General features: G+C 46.8%; 1 protein-coding gene across 4 annotated transcripts in view; it reads left to right on the top strand.

Annotated features, from left to right (window-relative positions):
- Positions 1 to 267: 267 nt before the first annotated feature.
- PKNOX2 (PBX/knotted 1 homeobox 2) overlaps positions 268 to 27,552 on the top strand; it is a 330,589-nt gene continuing 303,304 nt past the window's right edge. For all 4 annotated transcript variants that reach the window (XM_077839828.1, XM_077839827.1, XM_077839826.1 and 1 more), the window contains exon 1: positions 268 to 354. In XM_077839828.1, coding sequence (XP_077695954.1) covers positions 268 to 354 — 87 coding nt within the window. The remainder of the gene's footprint in view (positions 355 to 27,552) is intronic.

The following is a 27,552-nucleotide window of genomic DNA, read 5'->3' as shown; positions in this document are numbered from 1 at the left end:
GATTTGTACAGTTAGCACAACTATGCCACCTCAAACCACAACCAAAGGCAGCCATCACCACCGAACTGATTTGAGTCTGAGTAATTCTAATGGCAGGAGCTCATTTGTAGGGGCCACGGAGGGAAATGACTCAGCAGGCTGAGCCCATTGGCAGGACCAGTGCAGCAATGGTCAGCGGCATTCGCTCGGGAGCAGGCAGTGTCTCATCTTTTGGTTAATCAAGCTGAACTTTCTCCCATCAACAGGTTCTAGATGTGAATCAATCCCATGATGCAACATGTCTCCCCAGCACCAGCTCTGACAATGATGGCCACACAGAGTGTGCCCCCTCCCCCTTACCAAGACAGCCAGCAGGTGAGTGTGCTGCAGAGCTCACATCCAACACCACCCTTCAAACATGCAGCCGCAGCCGCAGCGAGGCTTGCCCAGGGGCTTTCCATGCATTTCCACTTACAGCCTTTGTAGAAGAGTTTGGAATGCTGCAGAAAACCAGCAGGGGACTTAGCACCAAAGAGAAAATTCCTTATGAATCGGTATTGCTGCCAAGTGCGAAGCAACATTGATTCTGGCAAGAAATGGAAGGGTCCCACATTGTTATCTAGAACCAAATGCAGATGAAGTTGCAATGCATGACTGGACTTTGTTCCGTGCCCTGCTCTAACCAAATATATCCCCAAATGCCAAGATCATACCCTAGGCGGCATATTACCAAAGGTATTGAGGTGCCCAAAAATACACATAGGCACCTCCTGGGATGTTCAGACACACCTGAATAAGTTTGTAGCTTGACTCCCATTGACTCTAATGGGAGCTATGGGACTAACTTATGCATATGACTTTGTAAAACCCACTGGACACCTAGCTTCATCTTTAGGCACCTTAGAAAATCTGGCCTGGCCTAACTTTAGACTCCCAAGTGTGAACATGTTACTCTGGGATCTTTTGTGCCAGAGTCTAGAACACAGGTTTGGGAGACAGTCAATGGCATTTAGATTCCTAAGTTCCTAAAATGCCTTTTGAAAATGCCATTTAAGCTCCTAAATCAGTTAGATGTTGGGGTGACGCTAAGCACAGGAACGCCTAAATCACTTTACAAAGCCTTACACACTTTGAAAAGTTGTGTCAGTAGTGTCATCTGATATTCTTCCCAAGAGGGAAGGGGTATAAAGAGGGCACACAGAGAATGGCTTTTTGCACAATGTGCTTGATCTGAAAGAACTCACTCCAAGATAGCGTGAAACTTCACCCCTACGCTGGGTGAAAGTGCTTTGCCTTTGGGACTGTTGGTCCTATCTCTTGGTGCCTTTTTAAAATTGTTACTTTTGCACCTAATCCGTTTGAGAAAGGAAGGATGGGTAGTGACCTTTTTTAATTCGCCCTGGATTCCAAAGAGGAGTTTCTTTACCAAGCACTGGGATAAGCAGGAAAAGTGCTCAGCTCTCTGTAGCTGGCGTATACAGTACTTGGGAGGAAAGGGCTGGGGGAGGGGAGCTGGAGGCCTGCCAGCTGAAAGGAGACACTGCTGCATTGCTGAGTTAATTCTCTCCTTGGAGAACTATAAAAGATACAAGCTTAGAAAAGACAGCTGTGGTCTCTCCGCAACTCTGACATATACCTGCACCCCACCATGTCAATCCCATTGAAGTCCTCAGACAGCTAAAACACTAGCCAAGTGCTTTTCTGTAGATAGGTCTAATGCAAAGTTGGCTAAGGGATCAGCCTGTATTTCAGAATGCAGCACCAGTATGGCAAACGTACTGGAGTTGGGTGAATATCACAAAACAGGTCCTGGGGGTTGCGCTCTGATTTCAAGGTGAATTTTCTTTGGTGCTGCTCAAGCCCCTTCTATAGTTTCTTTCCAGGGACTTTTGAGCAATGTCATATTCACTGGCAGAAAGTTAAAGTGAAGCTGAAAGCTCAAGTGCTCACACCAGACTGGAGTGTTTCAATGGTGTGCAATGGGGCAGCAGAGATGTAGCGTTCCCAAATACCATCCCCAGTTCAACTAGCCAAACAAGGACCTGAACAAACTCTTAACCACATTCACAAGCAGTTACTTTGTGCCAGCATGGCAACAGGAAAACGAATGGGGGCTCACACAGTAAACATTACAATAGCCTGATGTTCCCAGGAACCACATCTCAAGGAGTGCTGGGGGGGCACCCAGAAGGAAGGGTTTGATTTTTGCAACCCCCCTAATCCTGTTTATCTGCTCTTTCTCCCTGAGGTGCTACTTCAAGCCCTGCTGTTGATTCCATCAGTTACACTCACCCCAAAAGGCACAGGAGAGAAAAGCAGGTGGCTTATGTGCCCAAAATCGAACAACCAACACAGATCAGATTTTGCATGTCAAGCATCAAATGCTGGCAGCAAATTCTTCATTATAAAGCCACAAAGTTCATTTTAAAAAAACCAACCCTACAACATGTATTGAATAAATGTGGAGAATGACTAAGTGTGAGGAAACCGTGATCCATTCAGAGTGAAAATCAGCAAATAAATTATTTGAATTTAGATGGTCTAGTTCAAGCCAGGAACAGAACAGCAAAAATATTTACCAATCAGGAGCTAGATTAAGTAGACCACACAATTCTAAAACACGAGTGTTTGCTATCAGACCCATTAGACCTCCCCTTGAGGGGAGGGATAGCTCAGTGGTTTGAGCATTAGCCTGCTAAACCTAGGGTTGTGAGCTCAGTCCTTGAGGGGAGCCATTTAGGGATCTGGGGCACAAATTGGGGATTGGTCCTGCTTTGAGCAGGGGGTTGGACTAGATGACCTCCTGAGGTCCCTTCCAACCCTGATCTTCTATGATTCTATGACTAAGAGCTTGATAGGAGGACATGTATATGCAAGGAAATCTCAGGACTTCTTTATTTTGCTGGATCCTGGGTGCAGTAGGTGGCAAACAAGTCTAGGGGTACTATGGCAAGATGGAAGTGGGTCCAGAAACTCTTCTTTTGTAACATGGGGTCACAGTGTGAAAAGGTTGAGAAGCGTTAGGTTCAATGCACTGAAGCCACGAGAAGGTGGAGCTGTGTGAAATATTCATAACAAAACTAAAAATGAGGTTGTGGCATTTCTATGGAAATGGAACTTGGCAGTGGGCGACGAACACACAGTGGGCATGCAGTGAAGTGAGCGTGGCAGTGGGCATGAAGTGAGAAAGAAGCACAGTATTGTCTCTGCTCTTTGGATGCGCATACAAATGCTGAGCTGGTTTCACAGTGCATTTTCTAGTTGCAAACTGGATTGGTTGGGACAGTCATATAGTTTAAGTCATATTGTATTATTTCTGTTTCCCTGATTTAGCTGCTTTCCAGAGGCCTGGCTGACTGTTTCTCGGAGTCTGGAGTTAAGTTGTACTTAGGAAGATGGCCAGAAATATGGTTCTTTTACTGACACACAAATAATTAGACAGCTTGGAGTTAGAGTTGGTGGAGGTGAAAGGGTTCAAATCTGGACCCCTGGTAAGGTTCCTCTTGAGTTTCATCTTCAGAGTTAAGGCTGGGCAAGGGTTGGGTTCAAGTCTGGTGGCACTGGATTCCTGACATCCAGGGACTTATCTGAACTGGCTCTGGAAAACAGGCCTGGACTTTATGCACCAAACCGAAGAACAGCTCCTTCTCCTCTCTGCCCCATGACCCCAATATTTTGCAGAAAAGCAACTTTTCAAGGAGGTAAAAATGCACGGAATGAAACGGTAAAGGCTTTTCCATTCAGTTCTGCATACTTACGACCTCACCCCGCATCATGTGCATAGCACAACTTGTAGGTTAACAAGCTAGAAATATGAACCCTTTAACTAAATAGAAGCTAGGGGAAGAAACCATAAGAAAATGTAAACAATGTTTTGATTTATTTTTTAAAAAATTGGCAACCTATCTCAGGGAAAAAATACTTCCTATATAATGTGGCTCTAAGGGTTAGAACAAACCTCTGTCCAAGTGCAAATAAGGATTTAGTTGTTATAAAGAATGTCTGCCAAAGTACCCAAAAGTCTTAGACATGGAGTTTTGTGACATTATTTAGATTCAATTGCTGCAAAATACCAGGGGTGCTTCACAATCTGTGCTGGGCTCTTTGGGCCAACACACCTACCTTTTCTAAAAGCAGCTGCATTAGTGGCTCTGTCATGACAGGGGCTGAAAGGGCAGCGTTTCCATCCATGGTGGGGCTAGGTTGGGCACAGAGCTTTGTGTTCAAAGCTGAATCGGGAGATTCAGATCTGACAGTGCAGAAATCTCACCAGCTTTTCTAGTAGGTTTTAGCCCAGTTTTGACAGGTGCCTCATGACATCAGCTCTCCTGATATATTGTCTGCTTGCAACTGAATCCAGAGAACAGATCCCTTTGTGCACTGGAGCTAATCTGGAACCAGCGTACTCCGAGCAGGTTCTGATGAAGAGCCTTGAATTGGAAGCCGGGGCCTCCTCCCTAAAAATTACAGGGGTTTGGAGGTGAGGGTTGGGTTCGGACCCACCAGTAATTATGTTGTTTACTCTTTAACGTGTCTAAGCCACTCTGTGACGTGGCTGGGAATCAGTCATATCAAAAATATTGTGACCGTCAAAGCAGATAAGAACCATAGAGGCAGTTCAGTTCCTGGAAAACTGGTAGGTTTCTTTTTCTTTATCTACAAAGGTGTCACTCTCGTTGTCTCAGGGTTCCTTGCAAGGCACAACAGTGAGTGCACATGAGAGGGGTGTGTATTCCAACCACCACTGTGTTGCATGGTACCTTAACTAGGGAGCTTTTAGTGCATGCCAGCTAGGTCTACGTGGCCAGCTAAAATGCAACGCAGTGTGGTTTAGAATTCACACCCTCTTGCGCATATCGCTGCACCTGTAGACAAGCCCTCTATCTCTCTCATCAGTTGCAGCGTGAGTGGAGCTCATCCAAATAATGTATTCAGTGAATTTAGAGCTAGTGTTCAAACAATTCCAGAAAGCTTGTCTCTCTCACGAACAGAAGCTGGTGCAATAAAAGACAGTACCTCACCCACCTTATCTCGCTCTTATTCCATTTTCAGTTATTTGCCCATTTTTATTCTCAGAAGTTTGTTCGTAGTCACTTTAGTTTTTTCTCATGTAAGTTAATTCCATCTCTCACAGGCTCTGGGGGGTCACCCTGGGGAAGCTGAACCCCTTTACTGAATTCAATGCAATAAGTGTGTTGTCCTTTTTGGGAAAGAAAGTAATCACTTGGCTTGCTGTGCTCTTTATTTCATCTCCCACTTTGATCTGTTCTGTTCCCACTCCCCGATCTTGCTCCCTTGCATGTTCCCTGCTCCCTGCACTTGTACATACTTTCCTGACATCTAATTCCCCTGGTTTCCAGGACTCTCCCTGTGGCAGTTCCCATTACTCTTCCCAAGTGATGGCTCCCCCTTGTGGTAGTTCCGGTCCCTGGCAATGCTTTATGTTTGTCCTCCCAGTCTTGTGTGGCAATGGCCTCTAGGCGAGGCAACTTGGCTTGTTCCTGCTCCTTCTTTCCTAGCTGCTTCTTCAGGCTCTTATGTTTAGTTGGAAACAAGGAGGATCCTGCACTATGTGACCTGCCAGCGCTTTGCAGGTCACCAACAATGATGCACAGAACACAGTTTGGGAACTAGCTCTGCTTGGCCAGCACAGCAGAATGTGTGGGGCTGAGTGGGCAGCAATCTGCTGCAGGTATAGGCAAATAGAAAATCATTGCCCTCCTGGAGCAAGAGAGGAGCACAAAGCCACCAGGACTACTCCTGGGATGGTGCAGTTTATGCCCCAGTCCTTGCTCAGGCCTTTGGGAGCTCACAGCAGGAGCTGAGCTGAGCTTCTTTGAGAATCTGGCCATTAGTGGTTAGTGTGGGGCTGAGAATCAGGAGTTCTGGATTCTGTACCCAGCTCCGCTAGTGACCAACCCTGCGACCTTAGGCACATCCCTGTGAAGCTGTTTCCCCTCCTGCAGACTGGGAGGCGCGGAGATCTCTCATTTGTGGCTAGAGGATGAGTCGCTGTCTGCCTGCCCATACTGATCACTACAGAGGGGCGGGGCAGTAGAAATAGTCCCACAGGGGATGCAGAGAACTGCTGCCTTTTGCTGCCCAGCTTCTGGCTCCCTCTTCCAAACAAGCCCATCCATCAGTGACCTTCCATGAACAGACAAATACAACATGTAAAGTAAGCAAAGGCATGAGCTCTCAGGCTCTGTGGTATGCTTAGGACATAAACAGAATGCTTCCCTTTCCATTAGTTAAGGGTAACAGTTTTAAACTGGAGGCCCATTTCCTCAAAGAGTCTAACAGCTTTAGGATTAAATGTGCACTGGGTCTGAGTTGCTGGAATTCCTCCATAATGGCTGTAATCAGCAGCTGGGAGATGTTTAGGGTTGAAGGGATTAGTAGATAGCTGTATGTGAGACCCAAATGTTACAAAAGAATGTAGATTGGGGGTGGGGAGGTGGTGTTAGTTAAGTGTGAAGAGCCTTATTTAATTCACATTATACTGTGGATTAACAAATCACAGCTGCTGAAAGGGGCTTTCATGGCTAGTCCGGATGCCAAACGCTCTTGTGTCCCAGGAGAAATCAATTGCTGCTTCAAACGTGCATTTCTATGTTGGCCCATGTTTGCCAAGCTGTACTGCACCATTTCAGCCACCGAGCTGGAGGCTCCAACCACACATTTATGGTAATATCTGCATTCAATGGGGAGCACTTCAAGTTATTCCAAAATGTGATGCCCAGTAAGAACTTGATTTGCCTTGGTCTGAAAAACTCTGAGTTTCTACCATAAACGATCTGCTTTGTTGGTGCAAAAATAGGAACATCCCTTTTGCCTCTTTGCTAAACACTGGTTTGTTTATTTGAAGCATGCTTTGAGAATTTGGTTCATTCCTCAGATGGCTCTCACTACAGCTAGAGCAGCTGATATAAATGAATAGGTGTCCCTGGGATACTTGAAGACAACTCCTGAGTTTTACAGATGAGAAACACCTGTACTGTATACTATGTCCCAGAGAACACTTAAGTCTGTGGGGGGGTGGGGGTGCACATGTGTGTGCATGAACATATCTGTGTGAACAAGCGTGATACGGATACAAGTGTGTGCATGCCTGTTTGTGTGTATGTATGTGCATGTGTGTATGAGAATTGTCCTAGGTGTCACCAGCGTTGTCAGATGTTTGGCTGCATGTGTGTTCTCCCGTGTGCTGTCCTGGTCTGCGCAGACAGCTGGCACAGCAGACCTCGAGTGAACCGCCCTATAAATTTACACACTTAGCTCGTAGCAAAGGCACTTGGTCAGGTTTATTGCTGACGAAGCACAGTGCTAATGCCCCGGCTCAATGGTTACAGGTACACTAACACATGTATGATTGTGACAATGGACCGGCTCACATAGTGGTGGGACTTTTCACTATCCCTAGGCCAGACAAAGACACTCCCTCTGAGATACATCTTTATACACCAATACAAACAAGTTACATATTACTCTTGACATATCAGGGTTCCACCCATTGCTTTGTAGCTGTAGGTTTGATCAGCACATCTCTATTCATCACGCTGTTATCCTGACCTTATCCTTAAGATGGGTCAGACTGTTCCTGTTATTTTTGGGGAATGTGTTTATTGGGGTGTTCTGGTACCACCCTTCTGGAATGTTTTTACGTGAGTGTTTTGTGCCTAGCACCTCTTTAGGAGTATGTGTTTTTGCAATATCAGCCCTACGCTTGCCAAATTCTGTGAGCAGGGCCTGCCTCTTGTGTACAACTTAACTTTGCTTTATATTAGCAAGTGTTGACCATTACTTTAGTTCAGGCCTCAGGCCTCATACTAGGCCTCTGATACAATGGCTTAGGCTTTCTTCCTACTACACCGTCCTCTCATCTCATTTCAGCATTATTGTGTATTGTAATCCAGCAGCCAAAAGCAGACTAGGTGCCCGACAGCCCCTTCCCTGAAGAGCTTACAGTTACAGAACTCACATAGTAACATGTGGAGGAAGGGAATGGACCATCCTACAATAAAGGTGAAGAACTAGGCCAAGGCCAACCAACTTGGGTAACAGATATTGTGATACATAGAGGACAATTAAATTCACATAGAAAGAATACTGGGCCCCTCTGCTGCACAGGGTGGATGGGTGCATGGGGCTGAGGGGGATGCACACAGGTGCCTGTGTAACCCTTCTGCCCGTCAGAGTCGGCAGCAGCAAGGGCCGGGTTCAGTATCTAGGGGATCCATTCCCATAACGCAATGCAAACCGGCTCGAGCCCCGACCCAGTGACCTGGGACAAACGTATACCACCCCCGCTGGGCGCCTCCAAGAGGCAATACTTCCCCTCTCCCAAGCACAGAGTCTGAGTGTAGCAAAAAGCCTTTTAATAACAGAGAGAAACAATGTGGCATTATGTTGTGGAAACGCCACCAACAGGATTCATAACACAACCCATGAGCAAAACCCCCACCCCAAGCAAATTGGGGCATGTCCTTTCCCTTTGGTTCTTGAGTCCAGCAACCCAAAATCACCCAAAGTCCCAAAAGTCCAACGACCCAAAAGTCTCTGTCCCTGGTCAGGGCAGCCCCAGAGTTCGAAAGTTTATCTGCAGAGTTTTACCTCCCAACCTGGGTGGAGATTGGGGTGGGGGGGGTTAAGGGGCACCTTACGTGGTCCAAAGCTGATGGCCCCACCTCTCCATGGGGCTCCGCTCTGCCAGCTGCCCCATGAGCTGCTCTAGGCAGCCAACAAACTGCTCTGCTCCACAAGCCGCTCTGCTTGCCGTCCCGCAAACTGCTCCACCATATATCTTCAGGCTCCCCCACTACTTAACACAACACTCAGTGATTTCAGCTCTTAGTAAGTTTAGCTCTTCTGTGATTTCAGCTTGTAGTAGGGGAGTCTCAGGGCTGGTGCACCATTAGCCCAAAGGGAATTCAGCTCAGCAGCCTGTAACTAATGGAATAAAAAATCCTAATAGAGAAAGAAGTGCAATTAGCATGTAAGGCCCTCACCAGGTAGCCCATGCCACCAAGTATTAATACCCATCCCCACCCTCTCTCCATTCACAGAGAATTGGAACCCATGTCCCTTGCCTGGCAAGTGCTACTTAGTTGACGGCGAGTCCCTCCATCATAACAAAAGGCCAAGTACAGTTCCACTGTCCTTGATTCCCATAATCAGGGTAATAACAATTTATTCTTCCTGCCCCAATAACAGAGACACTGGGGAACCCACAGCAGTCAAAGTGACCATTTGGGCAGTTATGGGCTCATTCTAGGTGGGGTGGGTGTGCCTATGCAAATGAGATCAGCCCCTGAAGTTCTTTTCCACAACTTGCCACACCACCAGATGTCAGGGTGGAGCTCATCCTGACTCTGCTTACACATGTACTCCTGGAACTTTATGTGTATCTATGGTGGCAAGACTGTCCTGTGAAGCAAGCTCAGGAGCCAACTGGATCTCTAGAAAAGATTTTTACTGGCTACAAGATGGATGGGAGGGAATCTTAAAGGTGCATTACAGAGCTGAAACAGATCTCAGTTAAGGCTAGAAGTATGTGCCCCATTATATAGGCTCTGGCGACATCCAACAGTGAAATCATTTAAACTTACCTCTCCAGTGATTACTCCCTTCTGTGAGTCCCTCTGGGAATTCCTGCTTCCCCAAAGACCTCCCAGAATACAAAATTCTTCTATGTCGCTGATACCATTATTAATCCCATGAATTGCAGTGATATCATTCGACCCACGGCATGGCATTCCAGACATGGGACTAATTGTGTCCATGGTGTCACAGAGTGCTGTGCTCTGGGGTATCATTGGAAAACTAGGACATAACAATGGTTTCGACAGAGAAAGAGAGAGAAGGGTCCCTCATTAGCTAATAGGGGGATTTAGAACATATTACCTGTTGGACATGCCATCCTTCACTTCCTGTGCTAATTTGTTGTGCGGTGGGACTGTGCACTGTTACACTAGTGGCATTTCACTAGCCAAGTGACTCTGTTCAATACCAGATGAAGAGATGTCTGACTAAAGTTCATCGTGTATATCAGTTTAAGTTTAGAAACGACTTTGGAATGGAAGATGCTAGAGAAAAGTCAGATTACTTGCTCTCACATTTCTGGGCTTTTATCTCAATGGTCACATCAGCCTTGCAGCTCATATATCTATTTGGATTGAGGATCATGGTTTGAATGGGGAATGTCTTTGGAAGGTGCTGTGATTGGAGGGGCAGGGCTCTTCGGACCGCAGAGGAAGTGTAGCTAGCATATCTTTGGCTAATATATGTGTGGAGAATGGTACAGTTAGGGACTATACTTAAAAGCCATTTGTTTTCTGCACATCCAATGCACCTTCTGTGTTACAGAGGTAGCCCTCACCTTCATGCTGTTTTCCTGTCATTTCCACACACTCTGATGCTGAGCTCCAGAGAGAGAGAATGTTTTTATAGAATCTTTTAAAAACAAAACTTTTCCATAGTGAAAAATTCAGACTCAAAAGCCAAGCAGTGCTAAGCAGTGCTGCATTTTGTGACAGTTGCATATTTAAACATTAAGCATCTCTCCTTGGGATGATTAATGGTTAATTGCTTTGGGTGATGTATCTGCAGTGCACAGGCCTGGAGGGACAACTGTAGACCCAGAATTACTGCTATGTATGGCACTGGTAGTCATTTTCCGGAAGCTTTGCAGCCCATTCTGTTGTTAGTCTAGCAGAATAATTGTGGCATTCATCTGTGTCCCCCCCCGAAGGAATTATTTTATTTAGAACAAGCAGCAAAACTGATTAGTGTGGCTGTTTTGAATTCAGAGCTGAACAGGAAACCTGTGACATAAACCATAGCCAACGTGGCTGTCTCCTCAGCCATCTCCCTTTTCATCTTCCTGCCATCAGGGTCCATCATGGTTTCTGTTGATTGGCTGAGATATTATTGAAAGTATCCCTTGCAGCCACATTTATTGGGACCGCATGGTGATGTAGTCCATGCTGCAGTCTCCATTGTACGGCTGATCTCAGCACACTCTCTGGTGTCCAGCATGCTTTCTCTGGAGCTATGTGGTCTCAGGCTGATCTAGATACTAATTGTTTGAGTCACTTGATGAGCCCTCATGAAAGCTTTTAGCTGATTGGTTCACTGCTTCTGGGTGCTCGTTTATGCCTTGAATGGTTCCTTGAAAATCCTTTAAATAAGTCTAAGTTAAAGCCAAACTCACACTCGCAGCAACTTTCCTTTCCTAATGCACATTATGGCAGGTCAGCGTCTTCCAAATGTTGCAGTATAGTTGCAATGACTCTCCCTCACCTCACTATAGCCTCTGTGGCCACTGGAAACAAAGCCTCAGTGTGAGGTTTGGTGACACTTTACTAAAGAGGCTTTCAGTGCCCTTTGAATGGCTCCAAATGAATGTGAATGAGGTTTTTTTACATTCTGAAATCGAAATTTTCACATCAGATTTATTTTTAGGACTTTAAAAGGAAATGTGCTGCTCACGTTGCACTTCCTGTGAAAGCCACACTTCAGCCAGCCAGCCTGCAGCATTAATGGCAATAGTGTATGGCGTGGGGTTTGGGAACAGCCACAGGCAAGGCTGTAGCAACCTGGGGGTGGGACCAGCCTCTGTATGGCAACTTCAGTGGTTTCTGCAAAATTTAAGCTTCCTCTTAAAACACGTTTCTAGCCCCTATGGCTGCAAAGGTAATTCTGTGAATGTGACTGAGTCTATAGACATCCAAAACTGAGAGCTGTGAACTGCCTTGTTCATCTCCAGAGCTTGTTAGCGCTGAAGCCTGTGATGACAGTTTAAGTGATAGCTATTTCACTGCTGATCATGGGTCAGATTGTGTGTCAATAGTACCTTACTATGTGAGTAGCCCCATTGAGATCAGAATCCAGGGTAGGAGGGAGGGGGCCAGAGACAGGGACATGCGGGATAGATATTGTCCTCCGCCACCGTGCACCACACAGAACGGTTAATGTAGATGATGCTTCATTAGCTCCTCTAGAGCTTTGCATTCCCATGCTGTGAAATCCTTCATGGGGAGTTCCTGGGGCTGGCTAAGGAAGCCCTGAAGCCTTCTGCTTAAGAGCCAGAAAAGTGGGGATATGGCCCCAATAGTGAAGTGGAGGGCACAGGACCCCACATGAACAAGTGTCCTGTACATGTCCTGGTATCACAAAATTTGGGGGCAGAACCCCCTGCCAAAGCCACTCCTACCCCTACACATTTTGGGGAACTCCTTGGGGAGAAGTATGCCATTTTCCTCTCCTGTGTCCTGTTGGTTTGCCTGGCCTGAGGTCAGAATTGGACTGAAATCCCCTCCCTCCCCAGAAAGCACCTGGAGTCAGTTCCACCTGATGTGTTGGTCTGAGTGTGAGGGGAAAGGGGCAGGCAAGTTAATTTTTTGCAGTGAAGATATGATTAAGTGAGAGATAAGATTGTCATCTCAGGCTTTCTCACCTATGGGACTAAGAGCTGTACTCTGCAATGCTGAGACCTGTTTGGCACCTTCGGGAGGCTTTTATGATGGAGTGAAATCTGCACATTATGAGCCTGTCTGAGTCACATGGCCCCTTTATGCTCATCTCCTTAATGTGTCCCTTTGGTGCGAAAGGTCACTTTGCACAAACGACACCTTGGTGCGGGTTTTATGGCTTGTTGAACTTTGGCGTCATCCTTTGCTTGTTTCACCACTCCTCTTGGTTTCCTTTTGTGAGCACTCTGAGTTGACTATGGTGTTTTGGCTGATCTCCACTGCACCTTGTTTTCTGCTGGTGTGGTAGGAGCAAAAGGGAAATGCAGGGATATTGTATTCCTGTTTGCAGTTGAAAGAACTGTTAGAATAGGAGGGATTCTCCATAGCCAGTTCTTTCTGAGACTTCCAGTGCAACTTCCATTCCCTCTCCCTCATGGATATGCTGAGGCCCTGTAGCCCTGCAGAGCATCTAGGGTGGAGAGACACTGGAGCCCAGATTTCTGTGATCAGGAAAGCATGTTCAGAGAGAATAACATGTTACTTGGCCAGGAGGTAGAACTCCTGGCATTGGGAAGATATAAAATTCCTCTACCTTTGGCTGTGGTACTTTTGGAGTTGGAAAGCTTAGGTGGAACCTTAAAAGTTGGAGAGCTGGATGGTATTCCAATAGCAACTCTTGTGGGAAATGATATTTAGTCTGTGGCTAAATCAGTTAATATAGTAACTCGCAGCCAGAAGGAATATTGTTGTGTAATCTCAGAATTGTTCAGATGCAAAGGCAGCTGTGTGGGGAGGGGGTGGCCCCAGCCCCAACCCCTGTTCAGCGGGACGAGGAACCACTGTGCTTTGAGGTGTGGGAGGGGCCAAGGCCAGCTCCCGCTTTGCATTGCATAGCAGAGGAGCATGGAGCTCACACAGCTGAAGGGAGAGGAGTTATTCCTAGTAGGTGAAGGGGCTGCTGTTCAGGTGGTCTGTAGCCAGGGTTTTGCAGATGAGCTGAGAATAGATCCCACACTAGAAAGTACCTGTGGGCACATCCTTAAGGGGACCCCAGTGAGGGAAAATGGGGAAAGATTTTCTGAAGAGGAAGGGAGATTGTATAGGAAAGCCCCCATGGGGAAAGATAAAGCCCCCTGCCCAGCACCATGGGGAGGTAAGGTGGCTAGCACATGTCTGTCCTTTTGCTGGTCACCTAGGGGCACAGAGAACCTACAGTAAGTTCAAGAAGAATTTTCACTGTCCAAGAATACAGAATAATGCAAGAGAGTGTTGCAGATCTTGTGACTCCTATCAAAAGAGAAAGAGACCTGCAGGACATCCCTTGCCTGTAAAACAAGAGGCATTTTAAGGGTAGCAATGGACATTGTGGGACCTATGTCATGTCCTACCCAAAGGGGGAAGAGATATATCTTGGTTGGAGTTATTTTACTGCTAGATATCCAGTGGCTGTAGGTCTAGCTAACACAGTAGCTGACTTGGTGGCAAAAGCCCTTTTCACGGTTTTCAGCAGAATGAGTTTCCCTAAAGAGATTTGGTCAGATAATGAATCAAATTTCATGTCCCAGCTAGCCAGTGAACTGTGGAGGTTGTGTGAAGTCAAACAACTAAAGGCTGCCCCATCTCATCCAGAGACAAATGGTCTGGTGGAAAGGTTCAGTGAGACCTGAAATCAGTGCTGGCTATGTTTGCCAGCAAGCGAGCCTAGGACTGGCATGAAATGTTGCCCTATTTGCTTATAGGGAACTGCCACAAGGGAGTCTACAGGGTTTGCCTTTTGATTTTCCATATGTAAGGAAAGTGAGGGGACCCCATCAGAGACTCCTGGGAAGGGAACACTGAGGCAGAGGAGGAGCCAGTGAGTAAGTACAAAGGTTCAAAAAAGAGCTAAGAGACATGATGGAGGTTGTTCAAACTAACCTCACTGACAGGCAGACCAAGCCAAAGGCCTGGGATGATAAGCGTGCTTGTCAGCTCAACTCGGTGTTGATGCTGTGAAAAAATACCAAATGCGCACCTCCAGGGAGGGAACTTTTGAAGTGCTGGAGGGGACTGCAGCAGGGACTTGGGGTGACTGGGGCTGCACTGCCAGGCGCTCGGTGGGGGGGCTGCCAGCCCTGGAGATGCCCACCCTGTGTTCAGGGGTCTTGGGGGGGCTGGGGGCCATGCCGCCTGTTTGTTGCTCGGAGGCTGAGGAGGCCACATGCCACCCGCCTGGTGCTCGGGGGTTGGAGGGGGCTGCGTAGTGCCCGCCCGGAGCTCTGGGGTGGGGGGAGAGGCTGGCAGCTGCGGGGGAGAGGGGGACTCTGGGCTCCAGAGAGGGAAGGGAGCGGGAGGGGCGGGACCTCAGGCAAGCAGGGCGGGCCCAGCCGGGGGCTAACCTTCCCGAACCATTCAGACCAATGGTCCATCTAGCCTAGTATCCTGTTTTCCAACAATGGCAAATACCTGGTGCTTCCAAGGGAATGAACAGAACAGGGCAGGGACTGTGGAAGTCAACGGCTTAGGGACACCCAGCCCCTGAGGTTGCATCCCTGACCATCTTGACTAACAGCGATTGATGGACCTATCCTCCATTAAATTATCTAATTCTTTTTTGAATCCAGTTATACTTTTGACCTTGAACATCACCTGGCAATGAGTTCCACAGGTTGACTGTGTATTGTGTGAAGAAACACTTCTTTTGTTTGTTTAAAACTTGCTGCCTATTAATTAATTGGGTGACCCCTGGTTCTTGTGCTACATGAAAGGGTATATAGCACTTATTCACTTTCTCCACATCAGTCATTATTTTAAAGATATCTATCATATTGCCCAGGGGTGGCCATATGACAGTCTTCAGCAGTTCGAGAGCTGGGGTGCACCTGCCAGGGCTTGAGAGGCACCCTGTGGGAGGGTTTAGGGCTTCAGCTCTGCTCCTGCAGAAGCAATGAGCCATAGCACATATGATCTGCAGGATTGAAGCCCTGAGATTCCCCCCTCCCTGCTGAGCAGAAGCCCCTACCCTACCACCTTGCTTCAAGGCAGTGGTCTCGAGCTCCCCTCCCCTGTCTGGTAGGTGGAGAATGGGGGTGGAGTTGGGGGAAGGGGGCTCCACGAGCTGCACTTTCACGGTAAAAGAGCCTCATGCATCTCGCGAACCACAGTTTGGCCATCCCTGATATAGCCCTTGAGCGGTCTCTTTCCCGAGCTGAACAGTTTCAGGCTTTGTATTCTCTGGTCATATGGAAGCCATTCCTTACCCCTCATCATTTTTGTTGCCCTTCCCTGTACCTTTTCCAATTCTAATTTATCTGTCTTTAGATGGGGTGTCCAGAACTGCACTCAGTATTCAAGGTGAGGGCGTACCATGGATTTATATAGTGGCATTAGGATATTTTCTGTCTTATCATCTATCCCTGTCCTAATGGTTCCTACCATTCTGTTCACTTTTTCGACTGCCACTGCACATTGAGCAGATGTTTTCAGAGACCTATCCACAACTCCATGATCTCTTTCTTGAATGGTAACAGCTAATTTAGACCCCATCATTTTATATGTATAGTTGGGATTATGTTTTCCAATGTGCATTACTTTGTATTTATCAACACTGAATTACATCTGCCATTTTGTTGCCCAATCACCCAGTTCTGCAAGATCCCTTTTGCAGTCAGCTTTGGACATAACTATCTTGAGTAATTTTGTATCATCTGCAAATTTTGCTACCTCACTGTTTATTCCTTTTCCCATATCATTTATGAATATGTTGAACAACATTGTCCCAGAACAAATTCCTGGGGAATACCACTATTTACCTCTCTCCATTCTGAAAACAGATCGTTTATTCCTACCCTTTGTTTCCTGTCTTTTAACCAGTTACTGATCAATGAGAGGACTCCTTACTTTGCTTAAGATCCTTTGCGGTGAGGGGTTTTGTCAAAGACGTTCCACTGGATCATCCTTGTCCACATGCCCTCAAAGAATTTTAGTCGATTGGTGACACTTGGTTTCCCTTTACAAAAGCTGTGTTGACTCTTCCACAACAAATTGTGTTGTCTGTGTACCGGATAATTCTGTTCTTTCCTATAGTTTCAACCAATGTGCCTGGTTCTGAAGTTAGGCTTACTGGCCTGTAATTGCCAGGATCGCCTCTGGAGCATTTTTTAAAAAATGGTTTCACATTAGCTATCCACCAGTCATCTGGTACAGAAGCTGATTTAAATGATAGGTTACATTACATACCACAGTTAGTGGTTTTGTAATTTCATATTTGAGTTCCTTCAGGATTCTTGGGTGAATTCTATTTGGTCCTGGGGATTTATTACTGTTTAATTATAAATTTGTTCTAAAACCTCCTATATTGACACCTCAATGTGGGATAATTCACCAGATTTGTCACCGAAAAAGAATGGCTCAGGTGTGGGAATCTCCCTCACATCCTCTGCAGTGGAGATCAACGCAAAAATTTCATTTTGATTCTCCGCAATGGCCTTATCTTCCTTGAGTGCTCCTTTTGCACCTTGATTGTCCAGTGGCCCCACTGTTTGTCAGGCTTCCTGCTTCTGATGTACTTAAAAAAGTTTTTGTTAGTTTTTGAGTCTTTTGCTAGTTGCGCTTCAGATTCCTTTTTGGCCTGCCTGATTATGCTTTTACACTTGACTGGCCTGAGTTTATGCCCCTTCCTATTGTCCTTAGTAGAATATGACTTCCAGTTTTTAAAGGATCCATTTTTGCCTTTAACTGCACCTCTTCTACTCTGGTTAGCCATTGTTGACTTTTTTGGTCCTTTTACTATTCTTTTTAGTTTGGAGTATACATTTAATCTGAGCCTCTAGTATAGTATTTTTATAAAGTGTCCATGCATCTTGCTGGATTTCACTCTTGTGACTGTTCCTTTTGATTTCCATTTAACTAGCTTCCTCATTTTTGTGTAGTTCCCCTTTCTGAAGTTAAATGCTACTGTTGCGGGCTTCTTTGTTAATCTCCCTCCCCCACCCCCAACCCCCCCCACACAGGGATGTTAAAGTTAATCATATTATGATCTCTATTACCAAGTGGTCCAGCTATATTCACTCCTTGGGCCAAATCCTGCACTCCCCTCAGGACTAAATCAAGAATTGCCTCTCCCTTTGTGGGTTCCGGGACTAGCTGCTCCACGAAGCAGTTAGTAACAATATCTAAAAACTTTATCTGTGCATCCCGTTCTGAGGTGACGTACGCAGTCAGTATAGGGATAGTTGAAATCCCCCATTATTATTGAGTTTTCTATTTTTTGGCTTCTCTAATCTCCTGGAGTATTTCACAATAACCATCACTGTCCTAGTTAGGTGGTCGGTAGTATATTCCTACTGCTATACTTATTATTCAAGCACGGAATTTCTACCCATAGAGATTCTATGGTACAGTTTGATTCATTTAAGAGTGTTAGTATATTTGGCTCTATGCTTTCTTTCACGTATGGTGCCACTCCCCTACCAGGTTGGTGTTTGGCAGGTACTGCTTGTATCTCGAGGGTTAACATTAACTTTTGTTGCTTTCTTGCTTGTTTGTTTGTTAAAAATCTAAGGCTATAGTTTACAATCCTCTTTCCAGACAGGGATTCCGAGTAGGGACTTGAAGTTGGAGCTGAGGCAGATGGGGATAGGAAGGGATTCTTCATAAAAGCTAGCTGAGCGTTAGGAGCCTGGCAGAAAGAGAGCAGTCAGACAAGCAGATAACTGGGTGAATAGGGCCCAGGGCAAGGAGAGACGGGCAGTGGCATAAGGAAGGATTTGAAGAAAGGCTGGATTGGGAAAGGCAGGTGATTCTGGTGTGGGAAGGTGAATGTGGAGGAAGCCAGAGGGGTTGCAGAAGCTGAAATGCGACATGGTTGAGGGTTTTCTCAGGCCTTGCGTACACTGCGGAATTTTGTGGATGCAAGCGTAGGTGCCGACTCGGTTGGGGCACCCACGGGGGAAAAATAGTCAGCGCTTCCCCTCTGCTGTGATCAGCTGTTCAGCAGTGTGGTGCTGGGGGGCAAAGGGGAGTGAGGGCGGGGTGCGCTTGGGGGAGGGGGTGGAGTGGGGGTGGGAAAAGGCAGGGCATGGGCAGGGCCTTGGGGGAAGGGATGGAGTGAGGGCGGGACCTGGGGCAGGGCAGGGGTCTAGCACCCCTGGGGAAAGGAGGAAGCTGGCACCCATGGTTGCAAGTTGCGCCAACGTGTCCTTGTGTCGGCAGAGTGCATCCGCAATAGGAGTTCTTGCATCAGCGCAGAGAGCAGTGCACTGTGGGTAGCTGTTCCTCTGTGCAACTGGCCACAGGGTGCATTGGGAAGGGTTTGCAAAGTCTCATGGTGCAGGTACAGCTTCACACGACAAAGGTTTCTCAATCCCGTTGTTCCATGGGCATCCTACTAGATTGCCAGCTGCTTTTCAACTGTCCCGGCAATCTGCAACCCAGCCATCTCTGTAAGAAAGCACAAAACGGGCACTGCTTTTCAGCATTGTGCTGTGTGTTGTGAACAAAAGGCTATAAGAGGTGTCCAACGGGGGCAGGGGGAGCAATTCGGCTGGGGGATGCCTTGAAGGAGCATATTAACACTGAGCCACAGTAATGTGTGTTGCTGGAGTGTGCTGAGCCTGGCATTGTTTGTTTGCACCATGCCCGAAAAGTAATACACTGTACATCACTTTTTAATGTAGCACTCAGTAATGTTACCAGACCAACATTGCTGAACACTAACACGGGAAGCCCACAGAAGTGTGTGGGGAAGAGTGTGTGTATGTGTGGGAGAGAGAGAGAGACAGAGTGTGTGTTGGGGAAGTGTATGTGTTGCGGGAGAGTGAGTGTGTCGGCACCCTGTCTCTTTAAGTATAGCACTCACCAGCCTGATCACTTGTTCGGACAGCAGCTGGAAGCAACCAACTGGGAGATAGACAGCTGGTGTCACCCTGTCCCCCCACCCCAGCTCAGCGGAGACTGGCACACCAGCCGGGGAGAGGGTGCAGGAGTCTCTTTCCCTCCTTCCCCAGCAGCAGCTCACCCTGCCTGCCTCTCACTGCGATCCTAGTGCTGGGGAGAGCAGGATTCCACGTTAATGTTTTGATTCCGTGATTCCCTCCAAGTTCTCTCACAGCCTCCTCTTCCCACAGACTAAGGACATCCACTCCCTCCCCTGTAGTGCAGGCAGGAGTGCATTTGCTGTCAGGAGCGGCGTGCTCAGCTGGGCAGTGGCTATATGGGCTCTCTACGCTGAGCAATTTCAAAACTTCCTGGGGCTTTGAAAGCGGAGGGGTGCATTATTTCACAAGGAGGGTGGTGAAGCACTGGAATGGGTTACCTAGGGAGGTGGTGGAATCTCCATCCTTAGAGGTTTTTAAGGCCCAGCTTGACAAAGCCCTGGCTGGGATGATTTAGTTGGGGATTGGTCCTGCTTTGAGCAGGGGGTTGGACTAGATGACCTCCTGAGGTCTCTTCCAACCCTGATATTCTATGATTCTATGTCTGTGTAGTTGGATGCAGGACAGCGGAGTTCAAAACAGTGAGCAGAGCGGTCACAGGGGGCATTGTGGGGACGTCCTGGAGGCCAGTTACGGCGACATAGCGAACGCAGTGTCTGAAGCTTTGTTGCTCTAACTTTGCTGCAAAAAGCTCTGTGCCTCTCATCGAGGTGTTTTATTTTGCCAGCAAAGCAGGAAAGTTTTGATGGTGGGAAGAGCATTGTAGCGTGTACACTGACACCCTTTTGTCGACAAAAGCTGCCTTTTGGCTCAGTGGGGATGGAGAGGAACATGCCGACAAGTAACACTACAGTTCTTCGTTTTCCTTTTATGCAATAAACCAATGTACGACCCTAGTTAGTGTTTAGCACACTCCCTACCCACTCCTGTGAAATGTATGTGTGACAAACTGCTGAAAGGCCTCTCTGTGTAAGCACCCCCTTTCCCCAAAGCAGCTTATACAGGGAGGCAAAAGAGCAAGGAGATAAGGAGCACTAAAGAAAGATCAGATCTCTTCTTTGGTAGCTTAGCATTAAATATCTTTTCTGCTAGTTGTGATGCTGCTTGACAGGTCCTTTTAAAGGCAACAGAGTTGACTGTCAGAAAGACTGAATTTCCTAAAATACAGAGGAAGCAAAGGGAGAAAATTCCTTTGAGAATAGAGCAACTGCTTTAATAATCTTCTGATTCGGCTAAAGGCTAATAATATTGAGCATAATCTATTCAAATGCACAGGAGAATCTGTCTTTTGAAATTAGGAATCTGCATAAAAAATCCAGGGTCCCATATGTTCTTCATAATAAATTTAAAAAATTTCAAGTGAAGTTCTTTCACTGGAACTTTATTTTTGAAGTCTGTGGAATGAAGTTATGAAAAATGGAAGCTTCTTTTTTAAAAATAAGCTGTTGTTTATCTTCTGAGGATGAAGCACAATAGGCAGAGCTCTGCTCTCCATCATACTGGTGTAAACCCAGATGATGATTTTTTTCTCAGTGGAATTACTGAGAGCAGGATTTTACCTCATCCTGTATCTCTCCATTTTCTGTTAATTTCCACTGCAGCACAGTCAAGAAAGAACAAACTCCACTTTACTGGAAAGTAGTTTTATCTGGAAAGACAAATTTCAGTTTTTGGAAAATTTCATCCTCAGTCAGAATGAAAAGCCAAAAACTCAAATTTCTGCAGAACTGAAATCTTGCACTATTTCTTGGTGTTTCTAAAACAAAAAATAGATGGATGCAGAGCTGCTGACTAAAACTGATATGAATCTTGTCAGTTTCATGGCTGCCCATCACTGCAGCAGCAAAGAAACTGGGCAAACACTTGTCAAATTAGCCAGACTCAGGTGAAAATCACTGTAGCTATTTAGTGGTGGGCAGCAGTGAAACTGACAAGAATTACATACCTTTCAGTCTGCAGTTGCCAGGGTCTCTGGCAGGCTGATAGGGAGTGGGGAGCCAGGAAGCCCTCAGATCACTGGCTCCCTAGCTCAAAGCTTGCCTCCCAGGGATGACAGTTCTTCCTAGGTTCCCAAGTCTGCTGCTGTAGGTAAGTCATGTGACATATAAGAAAGGAGTACTTGTGGCACCTTAGAGACTAACCAATTTATTTGAGCATAAGCTTTCGTGAGCTACAGCTCACTTCATCGGATGCGTACTGTGGAAAGTACAGAAGATCTTTTTATACACACAAACCATGAAAAAATGGGTGTTTACCATTACAAAAGGTTTTCTCTCTCCCCCCCCCCCACCCCACTCTCCTGCTGTTAATAGCTTATCTAAAGTGATCACTCTCCTTACAATGTGTATGATAATCAAGGTGGGCCATTTCCAGCACAAATCCAGGGTTTAACAAGAACGTCTGATGTCGGGGGGTAGGAAAAAACAAGGGGAAATAGGTTACCTTGCTTAATGACTTAGCCACTCCCAGTCTCTATTCAAGCCTAAGTTAATTTTATCCAATTTGCAAATGAATTCCAATTCAATGGTCTCTCGCTGGAGTCTGGTTTTGAAGTTCTGTTGTTGTAATATCGCAACTTTCATGTCTGTAACCGCGTGACCAGAGAGATTGAAGTGTTCTCCGACTGGTTTATGAATGTTATAATTCTTGACATCTGATTTGTGTCCATTTATTCTTTTACGTAGAGACTGTCCAGTTTGACCAATGTACATGGCAGAGGGGCATTGCTGGCACATGATGGCATATATCACATTGGTAGATGTGCAGGTGAACAAGCCTCTGATAGTGTGGCTGATGTTATTAGGCCCCATGATGGTGTCCCCTGAATAGATATGTGGGCACAGTTGGCAACGGGCTTTGTTGCAAGGATAGGTTCCTGGGTTAGTGGTTCTGTTGTGTGGTATGTGGTTGATGGTGAGTATTTGCTTCAGGTTGGGGGGCTGTCTGTAGGCAAGGACTGGCCTGTCTCCCAAGATTTGTGAGAGTGTTGGGTCATCCTTCAGGATAGGTTGTAGATCCTTGATGATGCGTTGGAGGGGTTTTAGTTGGGGGCTGAAGGTGACGGCTAGTGGCGTTCTGTTATTTTCTTTGTTAGGCCTGTCCTGTAGTAGGTGACTTCTGGGAACTCTTCTGGCTCTATCAATCTGTTTCTTCACTTCCGCAGATGGGTATTGTAGTTGTAAGAATGCTTGATAGAGATCTTGTAGGTGTTTGTCTCTGTCTGAGGGGTTGGAGCAAATGCGGTAGTATCGCAGAGCTTGCCTGTAGACAATGGATCGTGTGGTGTGGTCAGGGTGAAAGCTGGAGGCATGTAGGTAGGAATAGCGGTCAGTAGGTTTCTGGTATAGAGTGGTGTTTATGTGACATGATTGGCCAATCATTTTTTTTAGAAATGGAGACTTTTCAAGGTGCCAAACATTTATAGAATATCAGGTTGGAAGGGACCTCAGGAGGTCATCTAGTCCAACCCCCTTCTCAAAGCAGGACCAATCCCCAATTTTTTCCCCAGATACCTAAATGGCCCCCTCAGGGGTTGAACTCAGAACCCTGGGTTTAGCAAGGCAATGCTCAAACCCCTGAGCTATAACTGCCCCCCTGGAGTTCTAGGAGAAAACAGAATTAATAAGACACATGCCCCTTTAGCTATACTACTGATTATATAAAAACTAACAATGTTTTCCACATTTTAAGGATGATTTTAACCAGTTGATTCTGGGAAACTTTAACGGGAGAGTGCATCGGCCACTTTGTTAGAAGCTCCTGAAACATGTTTTATTTCAAAATCAAAATCCTGGAGAGCTAAACTCCACCAAAGAAGGTTTTTGTTATTGTCCTCTACAGTATGAAGCCACTGTAGCGCAGCATGGTCAGTTTGCAGGTGAAAACGCCGTCCCCAAACATATGGGCGTAGCTTTTCCAGAGCGTACATGATGGCATAACATTCCTTTTCGCTGATTGACCAATGGCTTTCCCTCTCAGACAGTTTTTTGCTGAGAAACACGATAGGATGGCATTCTTGATCTGGTCCTTCCTGCATTAAAACTGCTCCCACACCACACTCGGATGCATCCATGGTTACTAGGAAAGGTTTGTCGAAGTCTGGGGCCCTGAGCACAGGGTACGACATGAGTGTTGCTTTAAGCTGGTTAAAGGCCTTCTGACACTCATCAGTCCACTGAACTGCATTTGGTTGGTTCTTTCTGGTTAGGTTGGTCAGTGGGGTGGCAATTTGGCTGTAGTGCGGTACAAATCACCTGTAATAACTGGCCAAGCCTAAGAAGGATTGGACCTGTTTCTTTGACTTTGGGACAGGCCACTTTTGGATAGCAGTCACTTTGGCCTATAGGGCCTATAGTTCCTTGACCCTCCTGGTGTCCAAGGTAAGTCACTCTATTTGACACTTTTTAGCCTTAACAGTTAGTTCTGCCTCTCGTATGCACTCAAAGACCTTCTGGAGATGCTTCAGGTGTTCTAACCATGAGTCAGAAAATATGGCCATGTCATCAAGATAGGCAACTTCAGATTCTCCCAATCCCGCTAGGAGACTATCCACAAGTTTCTGGAATGTGGTGGGTGCATTCCGCAGCCCGAAAGGGAGTACATTAAATTCATACAGCCCTACATGGGTGATGAAGGCTGATCTCTCCTTGGCAGATTCATCTAGCGGAACCTGCCAGTACCCCTTGGTTAAGTCTAAGGTAGAGATGAACTGGGTACGTCCCAGTTTCTCCAATAGCTCATCTGTGCGAGGCATTGGATAGTTGTCTGGGCAAGTCACAGCATTTAGCTTACGGTAGTCCACGCAAAAGCATATTTCCCCATCCGGGTTGGGGACTAGAACCACTGGAGATGCCCACATACTGTTGGGGGCGGATTACATCCATCTGTAGCATGTCCTGGATCACCTGTTCTGTAGCAGTTTTGGCGTGAGGAGCCACCCAGTAAGGTTGGGCTCTAATTGGGCGAGCATTACCTGTGTCAATGGAGTGGTATGCCTGTTTGGTCTGTTCTGGGGTGGCTGAGAACATCGGTGCAAACCTAGTGCACAGCTCCTTGATCTCCTGTCGCTGCATACATCCGAGGGTCATTGAGAGGTTTACCTCTTCCACACCACTGTCACTTTTTCCTTTGTAGTAGACACCTTCAGGCCATTTAGCGACATCTCCTCCCTGGGCTGTAAACTGACAAACCTTTAATTATCTGGAATAGAAGGGTTTTAGAGAATTAACATGGTACACTTTAGGCTTGAGGGTTGAGGTGGGGGATGCTATGAGATAGTTGACAGCTCCCAGGCGCTCTTAGATCATAAATGGCCCTTCCCATGACGCTTCCATCTTATGGGCCTGAAGCGCCTTCAAGACCAAGACCTAGTCCCCTACTTTAAAGGAACACTCTCTGGCATGTTTGTCATACCAGATCTTTTGCTCTTCCTGAGCATCTTTTCGGTTTTCTTTAGCAAGGGCTAAAGAGGTTCGGAGGGTGTTTTGTTGGTTGGTTACAAAGTCCAGAATGTTAGTTCCTGGAGAAGGCGTAAACCCCTCCCATTGCTGCTTCATTAACTGTAATGGCCCCTTAACCTCATGGCCACACACAAGTTCAAATGGTGAAAACCCTAAACTGGGATGTGGTACAGCCCTGTAGGCAAAGAGCAACTGCTGTAACACTAGATCCCAATCGTTGGAGTGCTCATTTACAAATTTACATATCATAGTCCCCAAAGTTCCATTAAACTTCTCCACCAGGCCATTAGTTTGATGGTGGTAAGAGGTGGCAACCAAGTGGTTCACCCCGTGAACTTCCCAAAGGCTTTTCATGGTCCCTGCCAGGAAATTAGTCCCTGCATCTGTGAGGATGTCAGAGGGCCAACCTACCCTGGCAAAAATGTCTGCTAGTGCCTGGCACACACTTTTAGCCCTGGTGTTGCTTAGAGCTACTGCTTCCGGCCATGGGGTGGCAAAATCCATGAAAGTCAGTATGTACTGCTTCCCTCTGGGTGTCTTTTTTGGGAAAGGACCCAGAATATCCACAGCTACTCACTGAAATGGAACCTCAGTTATGGGGAGTGGCTGGAGAAGGGCTTTGATCTGGTTTTGGAGTTTTCCCACTCTTTGGCATACCTCACAAGACTGGACATAGGTAGAAACATCCTTGCCCATTCCATCCCAGTGGAATGACCTCCCCAACCGGTCTTTGGTCCTGTTCACCCCAGCAAGGCCACTAGGATGATCATGGGCTAAGCTCAAGAGGTTGACCTGGTACTTAGTTGGAACTACCAACTGTCTCTGAGGATGCCAGTCTTCCTGGTGCCCACCAGAAAGAGTTCCTTATATAAAAGTCCTTTTTCTACAACAAACCGGGATCGATTAGAAGAGCTGAGAGGCGGTGGGTTGCTCCGTGCCGCCGCCCAAGCTCCCTGGAGGCTTTCATCTGCTTCCTGTTCGGTCTGGAACTGTTCCCTTGATGCTGGAGACATCAGTTCCTCGCTGGATTGTGGACCTGGGCTTGGTCCCTCTTGGACGCGAAGCAGGTGATGGGGCTGTTTCCATTGACTGTGAACCGCTCTCCGCTGGTGCACGCTGTGGTATTTCAGGCTCTGTCCGAGCCTCTTGTGTAGGGTTATTTGCTGTTGTTGCCAGTGCAGGCTCGGTGGTGCCCTCTGGTGTTGGAGCTGCAGATGGGGTTGCAAGCGCTGGACTCAGTGCTGGCAATGGTTCTGGTGCTGGTTGCTTTGCCAGTTCCAGTTCTGGGACTGGCTTTGGTTGGGTTTCTGTGACTGGATCCACTACGGCTGTTTCAGTCATTGGCAGGGGATCTGGTTGCACCACCTCCATCTGAGTCTCTGGTAACACAGACGGGGCCCTGGTGGAAGGCTCAGAAACAGGGATAGCCTTAGTCTGGCTGCGGGTGACCATTCCCACCCTCTTGGCCAGCTTTACATGGTTGGCCAAGTCTTCCCCCTGCAGCATGGGAATGGGATAATCATCATAGACTGCAAAAGTCCACATTCCTGACCAGCCCTTGTACTGGACAGGCAACTCGGCTGTAGGCAAATCAAAAGAGTTGGACTTGAAGGGTTGAAGGAGGGATAGCTCAGTGGTTTGAACATTGGCGTGCTAAACCCAGGGTTGTGAGTTCAATCCTTGAGGGAGCCATTTAGGGATCTGGGGCAAAAATTGGGGATTGGTCCTGCTTTGACCAGTGGGTTGGACTAGATGACCTCCTGAGGTCCCTTCCAATCCTGATCATAGAATCATAGAATATCAGGGTTGGAAGGGACCTCAGGAGGTCATCTAGTCCAACCCCCTGCTCAAAGCAGGACCGATCCCCAATTAAAGATATTCTATGAATCGTCACTTAGGCCTCTGGGTTGATTAAGTTGGAGTCCACTAAGGATTGGTGGATAGCTGACACCTGCACTCGAGTGTTCCTCCACCCTGTAACCTTCTTCCCGCTCACACTCACAGTTTCCCTTCGCTCTGAGGGTATTTGGCATCCGGGCCAGAGGACTTTTGATGTGATCCCGGTGCAATGAACTGTAATCTGTTGGGGTTCTTGGGACAGTTGGCCTTTACATGCCCCAGCTCATTACATTTAAAACATCGCCCAGCTGACTGGTCACTGGGGCAAGGTGGGTTGCTGGATAATGGTGTGGTGGGACGATAAGTGTCTGGGGTTTTCCTTGGGGTGCAGTTGGGGCCTTGGGCTGCCCCTGGTGGTAGATTGCGGTCTGAGGGTGTCCCTTCTGGTATCCCCCCAAACTGCAACCAGGGTTGTTCCTCTCTGCTACCTCCACCCATTTGGTTCCAATTTTCCTCGCCTCTCTGGCAGTCTGGGACTGCTCATATTGATCAACATAAGAAGCAAAACTTTCTGCTGAGACCATTTTTTTAGCCCATAAACACTGTTGTACATTATCATTGGTCATAGTCAGGAACTGCTCCTGTATCATCAAATCACCCATTTCTTCAAATCTAGTTATACCTGTTCCTTTGACTCATTTATTGAACAGACACTTCATCTGGATTACATAAACCACATTACTTAGTCCAGCTGCTCTCTTAAGGGCTCTAAATTTTACTCTGTAGGTTTCAGGGGTATCCTGAAACTGTTTCAAAACCATGTCCTTAAATTTATCCTAGTTTGAAGTGTCATCAATGGGCATCTTATTGAATATGTCCAGAGCTCTG

Source organism: Eretmochelys imbricata, chromosome 22, assembly GCF_965152235.1.
Source record: "Eretmochelys imbricata isolate rEreImb1 chromosome 22, rEreImb1.hap1, whole genome shotgun sequence".
NCBI classification, from domain to species: domain Eukaryota; kingdom Metazoa; phylum Chordata; order Testudines; family Cheloniidae; genus Eretmochelys; species Eretmochelys imbricata.
Note: the sequence above shows the minus strand (reverse complement) of the source record. Positions and strands in the feature narration are given on the sequence as shown.